Source organism: Atractosteus spatula, chromosome 18 (assembly GCF_055471065.1).
Source record: "Atractosteus spatula isolate fAtrSpa1 chromosome 18, fAtrSpa1.hap1, whole genome shotgun sequence".
Classification (NCBI taxonomy): Eukaryota; Metazoa; Chordata; class Actinopteri; order Semionotiformes; family Lepisosteidae; genus Atractosteus; species Atractosteus spatula.
Window position 1 is genome coordinate 12,415,764 of NC_142723.1, and position 17,086 is coordinate 12,432,849.

General features: G+C 42.9%; 2 protein-coding genes across 3 annotated transcripts in view; one reads left to right on the forward strand and one right to left on the reverse strand.

The window, feature by feature from the left end:
- The window catches only part of ift38 (intraflagellar transport 38), a 22,234-nt gene extending 17,805 nt beyond the window's left edge, over positions 1-4,429 (forward strand). For both annotated transcript variants that reach the window (XM_088936697.1, XM_088936698.1), the window contains exon 13: positions 2,891-4,429. In XM_088936697.1, the coding sequence (XP_088792823.1) occupies positions 2,891-3,076 (186 nt within the window). In that variant the 3' untranslated portion in view covers positions 3,077-4,429. The remainder of the gene's footprint in view (positions 1-2,890) is intronic.
- The window catches only part of nlrc3 (NLR family, CARD domain containing 3), a 23,803-nt gene continuing 11,089 nt past the window's right edge, over positions 4,373-17,086 (reverse strand). The window contains exons 11-18 of the mRNA XM_088936696.1: positions 16,241-16,324; positions 15,646-15,729; positions 12,464-12,547; positions 11,937-12,020; positions 10,794-10,877; positions 8,480-8,563; positions 8,202-8,285; positions 4,373-7,911 (exon numbers count right to left, since the gene is read on the reverse strand). Of these exons, the coding sequence (XP_088792822.1) occupies positions 7,821-7,911; positions 8,202-8,285; positions 8,480-8,563; positions 10,794-10,877; positions 11,937-12,020; positions 12,464-12,547; positions 15,646-15,729; positions 16,241-16,324 (679 nt within the window). The 3' untranslated portion in view covers positions 4,373-7,820. The remainder of the gene's footprint in view (positions 7,912-8,201; positions 8,286-8,479; positions 8,564-10,793; positions 10,878-11,936; positions 12,021-12,463; positions 12,548-15,645; positions 15,730-16,240; positions 16,325-17,086) is intronic.

The following is a 17,086-nucleotide window of genomic DNA, read 5'->3' on the forward strand; positions in this document are numbered from 1 at the left end:
GTGATATCGCTCTTCACAAACGTATGAAAAGAAAACAAAAGCCTGGTTATGCACCAGATCTGTTCCATTCTTACGATCAACTCCTGTCATCCTCATCTCTCCTGTTCCTTCCTTTTGCACTCAATTTTTTTTCCTCTCTTTCTGCACCTCGGATTTAAAAGCACAAACTGGCTGCAGTCAATGTCATTCCACACACTTCCACACGGAAAAAGAGAAAGGTTGGTTTTCAGCTACAGGTCAGAGCTTCTAAAGGGCTTCAGTTTGTTCTGATTACTGTAGTCTTCTCCAATTGTAGTGGAGATACGTTACCTGTCCTCTACAAGGAATAGTGCATCTACTGGCTTCAGGGATTCTGGTTAGCACAGTTCTAACTTTACTGATCTTAAAAATGTGTCCCCCTTCTTTAATGTGACTTTCACACTCCAGTTTCAAGATTTACTGTACCTCTTCACTGTTTTTGTTATACAGTCTATGTACTGTATAACATAGGAAATGGTTTATGCAGTACAACATTTTGGCTGCGCCGGAGTTTGGGTTTCATTAGTAATGATCCTAACCGAAGGCGAATACTCAACATATTTAAAATTCAAGGAGCAAAAATTGCAGAGGTCTCAGATCTTTCTTCTTAAGTGCATTTGCAAATCTTATGCAGGAAAAAGTATTTTATGTAACCATTTTTTTTCATGAAACAGCTTTTACATTGTAAGGTTAGCATTTTTTTCCTAGAACAAGAAAAGTAATAAAACATTTGAAATTATAAATACTAAAATTTAACAAGCAAGCCATGTTTTCAGACTTGATTTTTTCTGAATCTTGGAAGAATGTAGCTCATGCCAGCAGCACAAGGCTGTATGATGTTCCCATGTCTGTGATGACAAAAGGCTACAGTGAGAGAGCTTTCACATCTGCCTTTTCTCCTCAGAAAGACTGATGCATAACTTGAAAGCACATTAGAGAAAAATAACATGTAAACCTTCTTTAGAGTAGTCTGATTTTAGACATCAGTATGTGGCGAGTGCGTAGCTTGTCCAGTTGTAGATTGCCGTGTATGGAAATCTGTCTGTCTATACCTGTGTTATTGTATTGTCTATAGACCAGTCTGTACCTGTGTTATTATATTGTCTATCTGTCTGGAACTGACTGAAGAATAACAGATTTCTGACACAGAACAACAGAAAGGGCCCGAATGAGAGTAGCTCCTTAATTTTGTATATTTCATGTCATGCTCATGTACAGTAGTTCTGTACTGCTAGTACTGCCTGTAGTGGGAACAACTCCCCAGGGAAAGGGACAATTCCATTGCCAGTCAAGCCACACGGCTTTGGAAAGTTGGAGGAAACCAGCTCGCCTGGAAAAAGCTCAGTGAACAAGGGGGTGTGAACATTCAAATTACACCAAGATACCCAAGCTGGAATAAAACACAGGGGCAGTTAGATAGTGCTACTAGGGAGAGACTGTGAGACTGTGCCCTTCCTGTTACCTGCAGAAAGAGCTCTCCCTTGCTCTACATAAAGGAGAAGGTATCCTTCAAGCAGTGTTTTTTTGACAAGGTAGTCATCTGGAAATCAGACCAGTAGCAGCACACACTGGAGATTTCTCCCCACAGCTCTGCAAATGGGAAATCTTTTCAAGCTAGAGAATAGTCCTATACACTAATGACCATGTTTGTAGAATAATTAGCCTCTGGGGTATATCAGTGGGCCTAAATTTGGACTCTCTATATTTTAAAGTCTTCTTGCGGTGGTAGTTTTTTTTTCAAATGATTTTCACAGCAGTATAAAGCAAGCTAATTAATATATGCTTGCTCCACATACCCTAAATTTAATTATGTAGGTTTTATTTTTTCATTATTGCAAATTAAGCTTGCAAGTACTATTAAACCAAATAGTGGACTGGAAGTTATTATAGGAACAAAAGCTAAAGCTGAATGAAAATCCCTGGGCAAGGACAAATTTCGCACCACACTGGGTTGCTGCTTTTCTCCTGTTGCCTCACCAAGATTGACACTGTGTTGTTGTTTTCACTGTTATCGATACAATGAATACATTTACATCTTGACCGTAAAACAATGCTGCATACACAGGAATGCTATTGAAGGACTGGATGCTACCATTTCTGAAACAGTGGAAGAGATGGGATAGATTCCACAAGGGATTTTCAATCATGGGGCTTAGTTGAGCAGGATTTCCTGAGAAGGGCTTTTTCAGCAAGTAAAGGTTGAATACCCCTGATCTAAATCCTAAATAATAGAATTTTCTCCACTGTATTAACATTAGATGCAGTACTCCGTAACAGTGTTCACAGACGAGACTTTCTTTGGAAGATGTGATGAAATGATTTTTTCAGTGTTAGACCTGTGATCTCTCAGGAGCTTTAGGCTTCACATACCCTTGTCACACCTGCATTGCTGGTCCAGGCCTTATTGCAAAGTATGAATTGTAAACTTTTTGTGTTATTGTGAAAGCACAATTTACCCCTGTGTCCCTGCTACTTCTTACTGTATATTTAGTGAACTGCTATTGCACAGTGCCACCATCTGGTCAATAGTAATTACAACAAAGGTTTTGGATTCGTAAAACTCCTTGCAAAACCTATTTGACACTGACATTAAGACATAACCTGTTTCAATTTATAAAGATGCTGCTTTTAAAAATACTTTTGTAATGGACATTTTAGCATATGGTTACATCTCTGATTATGTGACTGTGGGTTATTGGTCTCTGAATCCACATCGGGCTGCTTTTTGAAAGTTCCCAGTGCACCTCCTACCACAATAAGGCTGGGTAGTGTGGCCCAAACACCCAGAAATCTTTGCGTAGTCTGTAAAAGATGGTCCGTGCTGCACCTCAGTGCTGCTGGTCTGATCCGTGCTTTCTTGATTGCTTGCCAGGATGACTCTGAAGACAGCGAGATCGATGTGGATGACGATGAGGAGGAGGAGGAGGAGGAGGAAGAGAACGAGGACCTTGATGACGAGAATGACAGCTTAGAGGCCCCCCCACCACCCAAACCCTCTCACCCGCCTCGTGGGGCCCGCAGGGCAGAGCTGCTGGATGAGAGCGACAACGATTTCTGAGCCTTGGAGTGCACCTCGATACCTTGCCCCCACTTCAGGAACTTTCTAAAGCAAAAGTTGACCAACCATGATCCTGGAGATAGGTAGTCCGCAAGCTTTACAGGTCTCCTTCATTCCTATTCACCTGAAATGGATACACATTACAATTGAACAGGCAACTCGTGGAGAACATAACATTTAGATGAACTACTATTAATACTCTAAATTATTTTACTTGCATATCATGATAACTAAATGATGTCATTTCACTTGGTCATGTTTACAAAATCTGCATTCTGAGGGGGGGTGGATTTTAAAAATGTAAATTTTCATCTGGCATTTCAGTTTTGCTGAAAAGTACCAAATGTGTCATGAGACATTCACGTGACTGTCCATCCAGTGGACAAGCATACATTAGACAACACTATGTGTTATGTGTAGTGATTGGCACCCCGCTGTTGTCTCTTTTTTATTGAAAGTGTATATCATTCTAAACGGACATATTGGTTGTGTGTGCACTAAAGGTCAGGAGGCCATATCTTATGACAAATGTGTTCCTTTCGGGTACATGCCTATATTTGTTAGGGCTTTGTTCTTTTTGCCATCACACAATAAACCTAATTGATTCAAGCCTTTTTAAAGTTACATCTGCCACCACAATCCATTCCTTGTGAAATGCAATATCGTTTTTAAGATAAGAGGTGTATATAATTAATACATTAAACAGTACGTTATAGAAAAGCAGGACAGTGAATAATAAAAGGGTCAGAATCATCATAGAAAATTCCATCAGTCACATAATAGTGAAACATGATTCTAGGCACCTTTATAGGTGTAAAAGTTGAACAAACAGCTGTGGAAAACTAAGAAAAGCAAGGGAAAGCAAGGCTCAGAAACACTATAGAACATTGAATCCATTGTTCCAGAGCTTGAAAGAATTAGTATTTCAACAACAGGAGTTGTTGAGCAATAATGCTTGCCTACGATGGTGAGGAGTAAGAGTTTTTACATGAGTTTGAGCTGAATATTATTTCCATAAGCAAAGCTTGTCTGCTTTTTGTATCTACGGCTGCTTGTAGATACGGCTGCATCTTTTTAGTTATTCTTACTAGCTGGTGCAGTTTCCATTCTCTTCCCCAGCATTTTAAAAAGTGACTTGGACCAATTAAAAGTTGACCCACATTTAACTTTTTCCATGGTCTGAGAAGTTTATTTCGGTGGGAACTGCTACCGAGAGCATGTTAAACGTCAGGGCCTAATCGCTTCTCCACAGCTCCCTGGGGACACTGGAGAACTGAATTGTCAGAGTCTGTGTAAAGGGATTTTATTTCCTTTTATTTGTCATTAAAATAAAGATACATTTTTTACAGTGCAGTTCATTTTAAACACTTTCCTCTGCTTATGTTTTTGATGAAAGGGTGTCTTTTGGGCTGTAACAGACCAAAGTAAATAACAGAATAATTAAATATTTAATCAAAACACTTTGCAGACATTTAATCTAAAACAGAATATTTACAAATACAGCCATTCTGAAAGTGAATACCAAACCAAGATACACAAGTATCTAGTCTGTCTAGCAAACTGCACTGTCAGCAGCTGTGCTCAAATCAATACAAACATACTAATTGCCTTTTGCAAGAGAACACAAATGCTGCCAAATCAAACTGCTGAAGTTCATTTTGCAATTAAAGTCATTTCCCTGCACAAAAGCATGTCATTTTAGAAAGAGAAATGAGTGGAGTTTTTTTCCTTTTGTCTGTCATAACATTTAAATAAAATAAATATTTCATCACAACCATAGATAAAAAAATGGGAAAAAAAAACCCACAATATGGCCCCTAAAACACCAACCCTGTCACACACTGGCTAGCAGAAAAAAAGAGTAAGGAAACATCCAGCCTGTCTCACTGCTAAATGAATTCATAAACAATTCATAACTGCCACCATAATAAACAGTGCTGGCTTAGCTTCGTATGTCTGTCCTTTAAGCAGTATATTTTTTTACAATTAGGAATGCCCCGTGCTGTGTTTTTAGAAAAATAGATTGAATAATGTGTGTGGGAGAAGTTTGCGTTGTCCCACTGGCCTTCTGCAGCTCAGTGCCCTGTGTGGTTCTGCTGAGTGTGTTTCTGGTTTCGGGTCAGGCGGCTGTCTCTTTCAGTAGTAGTCTCCCCTGTCCGTGCATAGGAGCAACCATGCACTTTAATTCCCATCCACCAACTTAACCCTTCTAATTACCGACTTCTCTGGTTCTGGCTCAGGGTTATATGAGTTGCTACGATGCCAAGGATGGACAATAACCTCCTTTCTCACTTTATCAAGTCCCACTGAGCTGAACAAGGTCCCCCAGCATAGGTAGCTGCAGCAGGCAGCACAGCCTGGCCACACAGCTGGTAGCTGGCTTCAGGCTCCTCCTGGGTTTCATGCACAGTCGAGCCACTATCAAAGTCATCTGCATGGCAAAATACCTGCCCACAGACACTGGGGATTATAACTGTCTTCTGAAAACAGCCAGTGTCATTGCAAGAGGCTCATAATAGACCGAATACCCTTTGACATGGATATCAAGTCTGGTAGACTCTATATTTACAGTACTAATTAAAGAAGTGGAACAATGGGAAACATCCTGGTAGAACTAATTTAACATCCTGGGGTATGCCACTGGGCATTCTCTGCTTTAAAAAAAACACTCTTCCCAAAGGTATCTTTAATACACTGAAAGCATGAAAAAAAACAGAGGAACAGTAAAATGATGTAAACTAGGGTAAATAAAAGGTCAAACTTTGTGGAAGCAACAAACGGCTACTTTTTTTCCTAAAGGATGTTGTTACCACTTGCTCCTCAGAGCAGTTCATAGATCCATGTGCTAAAGTGGTAGACTGGGCAAAGCTGAGCACTCATCCACATGTATTCACCAAGAGAGGCTTTGCAGTGCGCATTGCTGCATAACCTCTTAACTGCAAATACCACCTGCTTTCACAGTGTGACTGCTATTGATGGAGTCTGCTAGCAGAATCTGTGTGTTACTCTGTACCCATATAGTGGTAGGAGCTGTGAACTCCTGCTGAATTCACATGCTAAACTCTCACCTTCACGCTTGCTTGAGCACAGATGCTTCTCCCTCCCATCTTCTGTACTAAACTCCTGACTGGGACAGAATCTTTATACTAAATTCCCTGATAAGAGAAGTTTTAACTGCTTTCTGAGTCCTGGAGTTTCTTGAGAAAGATACCTCAAAGACAGGGGGGTTGAAGAGACAAGTGTATATAAACTGTGGAGAGCAATATTACAAAGACATCAGATTTTTCTTACTTTAGGCCTAAAGGGCTGATCTTTAGCTGTGAAGGATAAAGGCCAAAATGCCAATAGCCTTATTTCCAAATCTCATCAATCAGCAGTTTGTGAACGGATTGGCTTCAGCAGTGACTGAAGTTGCGTCACTCAACTTGTGCCAGTGTCCATTCTCTCAGGCACGAAAGTGCTGCTTTAATACCTGAGAAGAATTTAGTTATCACGTTTTACAATTAAGGAACAGGTTTGTAACGCGAGATGAAGAAAAAGCAGCTAGGTTTCTGAACTGAACTGGTAGGCTGTGGGTTCAAATCCCAGACAAGACACCCCTGAGGTATACTTCAACAAGAAACGTCAGCCAAAATTGCTCCCGTACCATAACCAGGTGTAAAAAACAGAATGTAAATGTAAGTCACTTTGGATAAAGGCATCAGCCAAAAAAAAATTAATGACAATAAAGATTGTGTTGCTACTATAAGCAGATTGTTTGTCTGTTTACCCATGTTTGATCTCTTGTGAGAGAGAGATTTTTCGTCCTAATTCTTCAAAGCATCGCTGAAATCACTGCAGCTGCTTTACCCACGACACACAGCACGTTTCCTCCAAAAGAAACCAGCTTTTCAAGATACGTCTTTCAACTGGAGTCAACAGCTACACCAGAGAGCCAACGAGACCCTTGAACGACTTGTGTACCACGTGCTTTTTGGGGGTTATGGTTTGCTATTTCAATGGAATTCGTCTTCTCTTTGAGTAGAAATACGTGAAAAGAGTTTGTATGTGGGAAGGCATTTTCTTTCACTTCAAGAATGCAAACCTTGACATTAGATTCCCAGCCCACTCCCACCTCCAACCACACACAAACAGGTGCCTCTAAAGATGTGCCTTTGAGTTCCAAGCTCAGTGAGTAACAGGACATTATTCTGAGATCTGTCATCTGTGCGGATTTCAAGGTTCAGGGTCGCAGTCATCTCTCTATGGCGGGATCCGTTTACGGGTCAGCACCTCACAGTGCAGCCAGAACACCTTCCAAGCTCATTTTTGTGAAGACCCAAACTGAAAGGTGGTAGGATTTGCTCCGGATGCAGTTCGTAAATGTCCCGAGGGCACCCTTTTACTTCCCGTGTACAAGGAGGTGAAACCTCGTGAAAAATGGATCTCCCTTCATACTCATCTTCACCCACTTCACTGCAACGTCCCAAAGTCTTTTTTTTTTTGTGATACTGCTCGTGAGGATTTGTATTAGTTGCATTCGTGCTGTGATGGTACTCCACTGTAAGCTAATTAAAAAGGTCATTCCAGGAAACTCACTGAATGGAGGGCCTGACAGGTCCCTTACCTCCGGCGGGTGAACACCTAGAACAACGCAGCTTAGCTGCCTTTAAAACTGGATTAATATCTTCATCCCAATATGGGAGAACGAGAGGCCAGAAACTTCAGTCAAGGGCAAACAAGAGAGCTTGTTGACCAGCCAGGATCAGATCTCCACCACACAGTCAGGAGAGTTGGATTTGATGGCATCAGAAATGACCTTTGCTCCCGATTCACCTATGCGGTTCCCCTGCAGGCTGTAACAAAGAAAGGACGGCATTATTATTTGTTTTTCTGCTTGATCCGTGCCTTTCTGTCGAGAAGAAGCACACACACCCGCCAAAGGAAACAATTCAGTTTCCAATGAGACTGCAGTGCTCTTGATATAACTTAAATGAGAAAGCACAGATCATTTGTAACCAGGGTGTTACTTTCGCTGCCATATTTCTATGAGTTTTTTCTCTGAATGATTGGCACTGGCTCTGTGCACCTGTGTTCGGGCACAGTACCAACAGCCCTGTTCCTCTGATCCAGTCCTGCCACTTACTTGATGTGGGTGAGCTTGTGGTTTCCAGTGAGGGCTGTGGCTATAAAAATAGCCCCGTCCATTCCCAGAGAGTTCTCCTGCAGACTGTGGACACAAGCGCAGGATTAGTGTGTGTGCGCGTTTGTCCCCGGCTGCTATGCTTTTTTTAAAAGAATAACCACAGGTAATTCCGTTCAAAAGCGGGCAATGAGAGCCGTCCGCGGTGAAATTTGCTTACGGAATGAAGTCAGATTCAGATTCATGAGACAGACCAGGCGTCGGGGCTTGAGGGAGCTTACTTTAAAATCCGGAGGCTGGTATTGATTTTCAGAGCGTTGGACAGTGCCTTGGCTCCTTCCATCCCAATCGAGTTCCCTCGCAGGCTGGACAGAATAGGGAAAGAGCGGACATTATGTCATTTAACCAGCTGAAAGAACGAGCAAGATGGACAGGTAGCCCCCAGAAGCTAAGCTGTATATACAGTATATATAGTACAGTCAGTCTGCAGAAGCATCAGGCAGATCTAGGACAGCACCTTATCACTCATCTCCTTTCAGTTTTCACTGCGTTCAAGCCCTCGCGCACAGTACCTACGTCACCTCATTATCTGACGGAAATGTAATAGTGTTGTGTGGCTCTGAGAAATAAAAAGCTTTAAAACACTTGAAGAGTGAATAACGCATGTCCAGCTGGGACAAGAATCAAATCAATTCTGATAAGCCCAATTATAATAAGCTCCGCAGGAACCCCTTTTAACTCCACCAATCTAAAATTGAATTATCTCAACTGTGAAGCACATTAAAATTTAAGTGTGAAGGATTATTATATATGCTTTGTGGGTGTCTGGAATGAGTTATCCAGGCATACCGCTGAAGTGGATTCTGTGAGGTCTCTCACAGAAATGGCTGGGTGATGAATGAACTACTAATGACCACAGCAAGAAAAAATTAGGGCTTCCGTGGTTTGTAGCCTTTCTACTGGCCTTTGTGGTGGAAGCTGAAACTTTTAAAGACGAAAGAGCCTTTAAATGGTAAAGAATGAAAGCAAGAAACAAACATTAAAGTGTTTTTTTTATATGTAGGAATGGTTCTTTTTTTCCCCAGCTCATGAAAACTTCATTCCGTAAAATTTAACATCTAAGAAATGGAAAAGAAATGTCTTATGTACGGTGCAGGAAATCCTTCCGCCCGCAGAACACTGTAATTGTATTGATGGAATTCTCTTTCCATCATACTGCCTGATGCTATATTAACAGTCAGGGGAGGAAGATCATTCTGGCGAAGGTGGTGAAGGGAGAAAGAAAAAAAAAAGTTAATACAGTACAACCACAAGCCACTAATAACTTCTAAATACAGCCTGGCAACCAACAGTCTGGTTATAGCCAGTTCATGCTTATCATGGTTACAAGACTACCGCCCCTGCACAGAGCTGGGGTGTTTAAATGGAGACCAAGGGCATGTTCTGGGAGTTTCTGAGCTTCAAATGTCAAACTGTATGTCTTGTGAAACTACAATGCCCAAAAACATCATGACTGCAAGGGGCAATTTTGAAGCAGTATTAACGAAATATCGAAGAACACCCTGTCTCTGTAATTACAATCAAGCCTGCCACTCCTCAGAGACGGCAGTAGAATACTTGGCATCACTTTGGGTTGGGCAGTCTCAGTGACTTATAATTAATAATAATAATTGCTTACACTTATATAGCGCTTTTCTGGACACTCCACTCAAAGCGCTTTACAGGTAATGGGGACTCCTCTACACCACCACCAGTGTGCAGCCCCACCTGGATGATGCGACGGCAGCCATAGTGTGCCAGAACGCTCACCACACACCAGCTAATATACACACGTCGAGCCCTGTCAGCATGGCACACAAACTGCAGCGTGATGGCAGCAGGCCAGGAAGTCCCCAGGAATACCACGTAACCATGGGGACAAGAGAAACACACTACAACACGCTACACACAACCACAGCCGCGCTGGCAGTTACTGGTTACCACCAGGATGGAGATTTCAGCCAGGTGTTTCTTCTTTTAGCAGTGCTTTTCGATTTAACATGAGAAACACAAGTGCGAAAATCAAGAAAACCAAGAATGAAAACGTGTATTCATGTTTTTGCTACAGCGCTGGAAAATATGATCTGAAACTTCTTAATATCTGACATCAAACATTGTCCAAGCTGACCGGGGGCTGGTATGGCTTGTGAAAGACCTGCTGGGAGCACAGCGCTGTGCTTCTGCATGAGGCAGCACAGTGCTCCAGTGCTGGAGGAGACACCACGCGGGTCTCCAGCACAGACTTCGCACAGTGCAGACCACAGGGGAGGTGACGCGCTGGGCCGCTGCCCTTCTCCCGACTCCAGGTCTCCAGACATTCGTGTGTTTCACACCCAACACAGTACAAAAGCCCACGTCGGGCATGACCTTTAAGAACAGTCATTTGAGCTTTTTCCGTGGGTCACTTGTTTGACCTTTCTTGTTGCTTGCGGCGTGAGACCTGTGGATGGATGGGCTTAGCTGATGGAGAAAACCTGCAGCCCTCACCCACCTTCTGAGTAAAGCAGAGCGAGAGAGACGGGGGGGGGGGGGGGGGGGGCACCGATGGGTACTTACTCCAGCGTGCGCAGAGTCTGGTTGACTTTCAGGGTGTCTGCTAGGGCGATGGCACCAGCTTTGCCAACTGACACTCCCTGCAGACTTGGAACACAGACAGCCAGATCAGCAAGAGCTTCTACAATCGATCAATTCTCACTTTCATCGGTAAAATCCTTTTATCATCAGCCTTTCCTCTTGATTACCAGTCACATATTCAGTCGAAAGCCTTTGGTGCGATTCTAGGTCATCTTTTCCGCATTGCGCTATTCCTGACCATGCCAACTTCAGCAATCCCACGTGAACAGATTGAAAGAAAGTTGAATTGGGAGGAAACAAGATGGGAAAAGTCTGGTGTTTGCCTAGAATGGTCTACCAATGGACTGTAATAGATCTTTAAAGAGTTGCCATTAGCTTATATAAAATACCTAATTCATTGTTATTTCATTTTTCATTGCTTGAACCCCAGCAAGGTTATTAAAAATCAGGCTTTGCACCTCCCGCACTTAGCATTTGGTTCTGAGAACCTTGTCCTCCTGGCTGCTGTTTGTGTGATGTCACTTTTCTGCCAACTGTGATGGATGAGAAAGTGCCTCTATTTCCACAAGAAGCTGCAGTCGCCAGTTCATTAGCTTTGAGAAGGCCACTGCTGCTTCAAATGCAAGCTGATATCTTGAAAGGGGTAACAAGGTCAGTATTAGGGAGACCATTTGGAAGCAACTGCAAATGAAGTAGTTCAGGGGGGTAGCTGCGTCAGCATGCGTAGTCTGCAAAGGAACAGCCGAAACGTTGTGTTTTCTCTCTTCTCTTTTCAGCAAGGAATAAACTGAAAATTAAGCCGACTTCCACCTGTGATGTTCCTACTAGCCCTGGGTGAATGAGGTGCTTCCTTTGAACAGCCAACAGAAGATGCATCATTAATTAATTAATTGCACTGCAGGCTCACAGGACATTTCAAGCCACAATGAGTCGCTGTTGTGTGACAAGCTGGCAGAATTCAACCCAATCCCCGTATAGCTGGGGGCCTGTACTGGAACGGCTCCTGGACCTTAAATGCTCCAAACACGCACTGCTACTGCTTGAGCCACTTGGGATTGCACTGTGCTATTGTGGTATCGCGGGACGGACAGGGCAGATCGAACCAGGACGAGAATGAACACTTACTAGAGGGAGGTGAGAGCCGTGTTGGTCTTCAGGGCTCCAGCTAGCGCAACCATGCCGTCGTCTCCGATGGCGTTTTCCTGCAGGCTGTGGAGACGCACAGAACACGTAGAGAGAAGAGGCACTACGTCAATGACAGAAGACCAGATTCAGAAAGCTGTGTTTCCCCCCCCCCCCCCACCCCACTGGATGAAGATTTCAAACTGCCAATATCTCAGTGGCTGACCTGTAGCAAATATTGATGGGTGTTGTTCTAGTTAATAAATATGGCCACATTAATGGTCATAATAAAGTTCTTCCGAGTTTCATTAAGATGACGATATTGTTTGATTTCCTCTCCGGTGATCAAGCTGTAAAAGGAAATAACTGGGTTGCTGTTTAGTTTAATTGATTTTAATTAAAAGCAACTGAAGAAATCGCAATTGAATCAGTCCAGAACAAAAGCAGCGCTCAGTAGTGCTGGAAAGCAAGGAGGACCCCGAGCTAGCCCTAATCCAACAGCAGTGCAACACAAGGGCGGGAAGACCTACTCCAGACACTGCAGGGTGCTGTTCGACTGTAGTGCTTGAGCCAGAGCCTTGGCAGCTTTGGATTTGATGAAATTCCACTGGAGGCTGGAAAACAGCAAAGGCAAACAGAAACAGCTGGGTTACGACAACCGAGGCCCATCAGATCCAACAACCCCCCTGTAAGTGTCACTGCTTCCACACAATCAACATCACTGGGGTGTGGGATTAAATTCCGATTAGGGTAATAGATTAAGATTGGGTCTAGTGCTGTAAGCAATTGGGTAGTTGTGACTGGGATTGGAGTTAATGGCTCAAGACATTGTAGGTGCAGCTTACACCACACATAAATTAGAATTTCTTTTATGTATTTTTCTCTTAGCAAATCTATTCACTGTTATTTTATTTCCTGGTCACCAGGGTATCTATAAATTACTGCAGTACTGTGTTGCAATCCAGGCGCGTCCCCTTAAATCAATTTGAGGCTACTAGAAGCAACTGGACGTGCTCTTGGAAAGAACTTGCTCATGATCTTTTTACCCATTGTGCAAAATGGAACCATTTGGGACTTTTAAGAATGGGAACATGGCAACAAAATCTGCAAAAAGATCAATCGATGAATTACAAACAGGTATCCTTTGACTGGACCTATTTAAGTCAAAGACTCAATTAAACAGATCTCTGCCAGCTGCAAGGTAAGAGTGATGAGGATTCTCCAAAGGGCAAACACAATTTGCGGAGTTACCAGGGCAGGGTGGGCATTCAGCAGTTGGGATCTTTGTGGCTTTGGGGAAAACAGCCACTCCTGCAAATGTACATGGCGGCCTCAAGCCTGCAGTGACATCGATGAGAGACTCACTGCTCCTCCAATCTGAACTAACTCTCCTGTAAGGCTCTATGGAGCTCGCAGACAATTGCATAAAAAATAACTCTTGACATGTGAGCACATTAGAAGGGTAAGGCATGTCCACTGCTCTTAATTCTCCCCAAGTCAGTATGACAGCTGTAGCCACAAGTTGAGTTGAGTCATTGTCGATTTCAAATTGAGTGGAGATATCATAAAAAATAATTGTCAATTCTAAATTTTATGTAACGCTAATTTAATTAACAAAAAACAATACAATGTTTTGTGCATAGTTTTGTCTCTACGGTAACTGCAAACCACACTATCAAAGAAGCAGAAGCCACAGGAAATGTCAGGCTAAATTGTGAGACAGCCTTTGACAAACCTCTGGCTCAGCTCAGAAAGTGTGAAACCTTTCTGCTTTCACCTTCACCTGGGTCAGCACTTCTTCCTTTTATATTCTTTTGAGGCACTATAGTTCTGTAGTGGAATATGAAAAAGACACTATTGTGAAGAGAGACCTTTTGATGATCATTTGTTCCAGCAAAGAAAACTATGAAAAACAACTAGGAATAAAAAGAAGTTAAAGAGGTAGCTCTATTTAATTTTCAGCTACTGTTGTGGTTGCTAAATGGCAGCCAGGACTTAACTCCCACACTGAATTCATTAACACTGGATTAAATCGTTACCAGCCCACATGCCACACATATTTTCCAGACCTGATGCTTGTTGTTTATATTAGGTAGATGTATGGGGGCTTTAACAAACATAAGGCCACAGCCAAGTAACGCACTTGGAATTTGTGTGTCATGATTTTGATTTAATCCCTCTCTAGGGTTGCTGAGTTCTCAGATGTATCAACAGAATATCATACAGTATTAATTTTAGATTTTTAAGATACTCATGTGATGCCACGGGGGTAGTTGTCTCCAGATTGGGCATGGTCAGGCTCCCATTCACCCCTGTCACGCTCCTTTAGGATCCTTTTCTCATAAAGCTCAGTTTCTTCTGTCAGTCTCCTCGCAAACTGACCTTTTCACTCTTTTCCTCGCAGGCTATTCTTCTCACAATCCCCTCCAGGATTGTCGTTCTTCTCCACCCCCTCACGGGGTTACTACAGCGGCTAATCTGTTCACTTACATGCGGCAGCACGCTCTTCTAACATTGCCCAGACTAGTAGCGTCTCACACCCGCCACTGTCGTCCTTCAGCTCGGCTCTCTCACAGTAGACCCTCCGCATTCGTCCTCTCACCACTGCAGCTACAGCAAGACTGGGGTCCTGCTGGATCTTTCCCTTCCATGAAGTATTCAGGCTAGTTTTAAACCACTCCTACATTCCTACACCTGCCGTTATTTCCACTTATTCATGTCAGGTGTGGTTTCCACGGCAACACGTCACCCTTAACCTGGGGCTCTGCCCCCCACACCAGACACTCCCTGCATTGCACCACATAGTAATATTTTTCTTAATGTATCTCCATCCTATATGGAATTGCTCATTGTTTCTACACAGCTAGATGAGCCCCTCTGCCCCGCCTACCCATCAGGCCGTTCATCACTGACACGCTGCGAGCTTCACAGAGTTGGACAGGCGAGTTAGCACTCATTGGAGGAGCTTCATGCCTCTGAGTGACATCACTGCAGGCTTGCATTCACCCAGGAAGGCAAAGGAGATACTGTTTTGTAGAAAGCAGACAATGCTCAATGTCAAATAATCCCAACCCTATCCATGAACAGAGGGTCAGCAAATTGCATTCATGTTGGAAATCATACTCAGCTTAAACTCAACTCATTACACCAATTTTCCTTTGCGCTCATCCCCAAGGGCCACAGGGGTCTACAAATTATCATGTATTACCTATGCCTAAAAGAGATGGCTATTTCTAGTCTAGAACAGAGAAGACCATGCATTGCAAAACATGCAAAAGCATTGACAAAATCAACCTGATTACCTACTTACAGAATCAACAGTGATACATGAACCAGAGGTCAAAAGGGGAAATTACAGGGAAGCTTTAAAACAAAGAAACTTAGATGAAGTGCACATTAAGACCAAGAACATGAAGTCCATTTGTACACACAGGCTTGTCTCTGTGTGGAACAAGCTAACCAGTGAAATTGCCAAGGCCGATACACTCACTTCTTGCAGAAACTGCTGGTCGAGTTCCTCAGCTCAATGTGAGTTTTTGGTAGTGGTTGGTTCTAATTATGTCATCGAGCTAATACTGGGCAGATTCAATGTTCTTCACAGGTGCTAGGTATGGCAATCACAAGAGTTAGGATATGATGGCCAGTCACAACACACATGATGTGGGGAACCCCGCCAGGGCCTGTGGCTCAGTTTCTTCATCGGGGTACTTACTGCAAGGAGGTTAAGGCATGGTTCCCCTTAATGGCTCCTGCAATGGCTTTGGCACCCTCGTCGTGCAGGAGATTCGCTGTCAAACTAAGAAGACACAGAGAAAAGGTGGGTAAGACAGACACCCACAGCATAGACGCCCACTTGAATCTCCCGGTGTCCTTCTTCCTCCTGCTTAAGAATTGTATTGCCAACAATCGCTTCCAGATTTAAAAAAACCAACAGCAGCTTCATCTTCATCTGCGCATGAGGTCCTCCTTAAGCTCCACAGCCGAGACTGAAACACAACCAGCTGAAGGCCAGGAGGAAATGTTGCGCTTGATTTTCCCAAGACCTGACCGAGCAGCTGCTGAAATCATACATTTCCATCCTTCCCCTGTGCAATACCAGCTATGAGATATGCAAATCAGAAGCTAATTATGTGCTGAGTATCTTCTGTTTTAGTTAAGGTGATAGTCAACAGCAGACAAAGCCCGTAAGCTTGAATCAACTTCTGAAACGAAATAAGTTACACCTTATTGGTAACTGAGTAGTAAATGAATTAACCAGGCAAGTAGGAATGACTATGGAGCCAGCTGCAGTGAACATGCAAACTCACTCCAGGTTTCTCAGTGTGCTGTTCTCTTGTAGTGCGTTGGCAATCTCCTTTGCTCCCTCCACGCCGATGGAGTTCTCCCGAAGGCTGGAATATGAGAGAGGAAGATGGGACAGAAACGTCATCTCAGTTTCACGGCACAATAATAACATACTGAGACAGTCCTCTCCCTTACCTACAGTACTGCAAATGAGCAAGGCAGTAAATATATAATTCACATTCTGCATTATAATGTATAACATTAAATGTCAAACACCTACCTAGTGTTGATATTTGAAGTTTTCAGGAGCTTCAAAGCAAGAAACAAACTGAAGTGTTTACTGTTTATCTTAAATTAGCTGTGAGACACACTGGTCAAAGGAATTGCCTGGTTAATTAGGTTCTGGGTAAATGATGAAGGGTCATCAACAGTCGAGGAACAGATTATCGAACAGGCAGGTAGACAGAAGAGAGCAGCAGGGAGAAAGAGGAAGAAATTGGACAGAAATACACAAGGAGAGAGAAGGGACAATGCCAGGCGAGAGTTTCTTATCCATATCGTCCATAAAGACCAGATTTGAGTTAAATATTTTAAGCTTGTTAACAGAGCTTGCCAGTACATTGTTTTTAGGAAACTCTGATTTCCTGTATACAGAATCCCTAGGTTAAAAATAGCCTTTCCTGGTTAGTAAATGCATTGTTACAGTAGGTTCTGTATTATAGGTCCCCATTCACTTTGTAGCATTCAGATTTATATAGAGAGAAATGTAATTTTAGGTTGTATTCTGTTTGGTGCAGAAGGTAAGTTTCTCTCTCGTTGACCTGTGTAGGTGTTATATCGCATTTGAATACTTGATAGCAGTCTAGGGA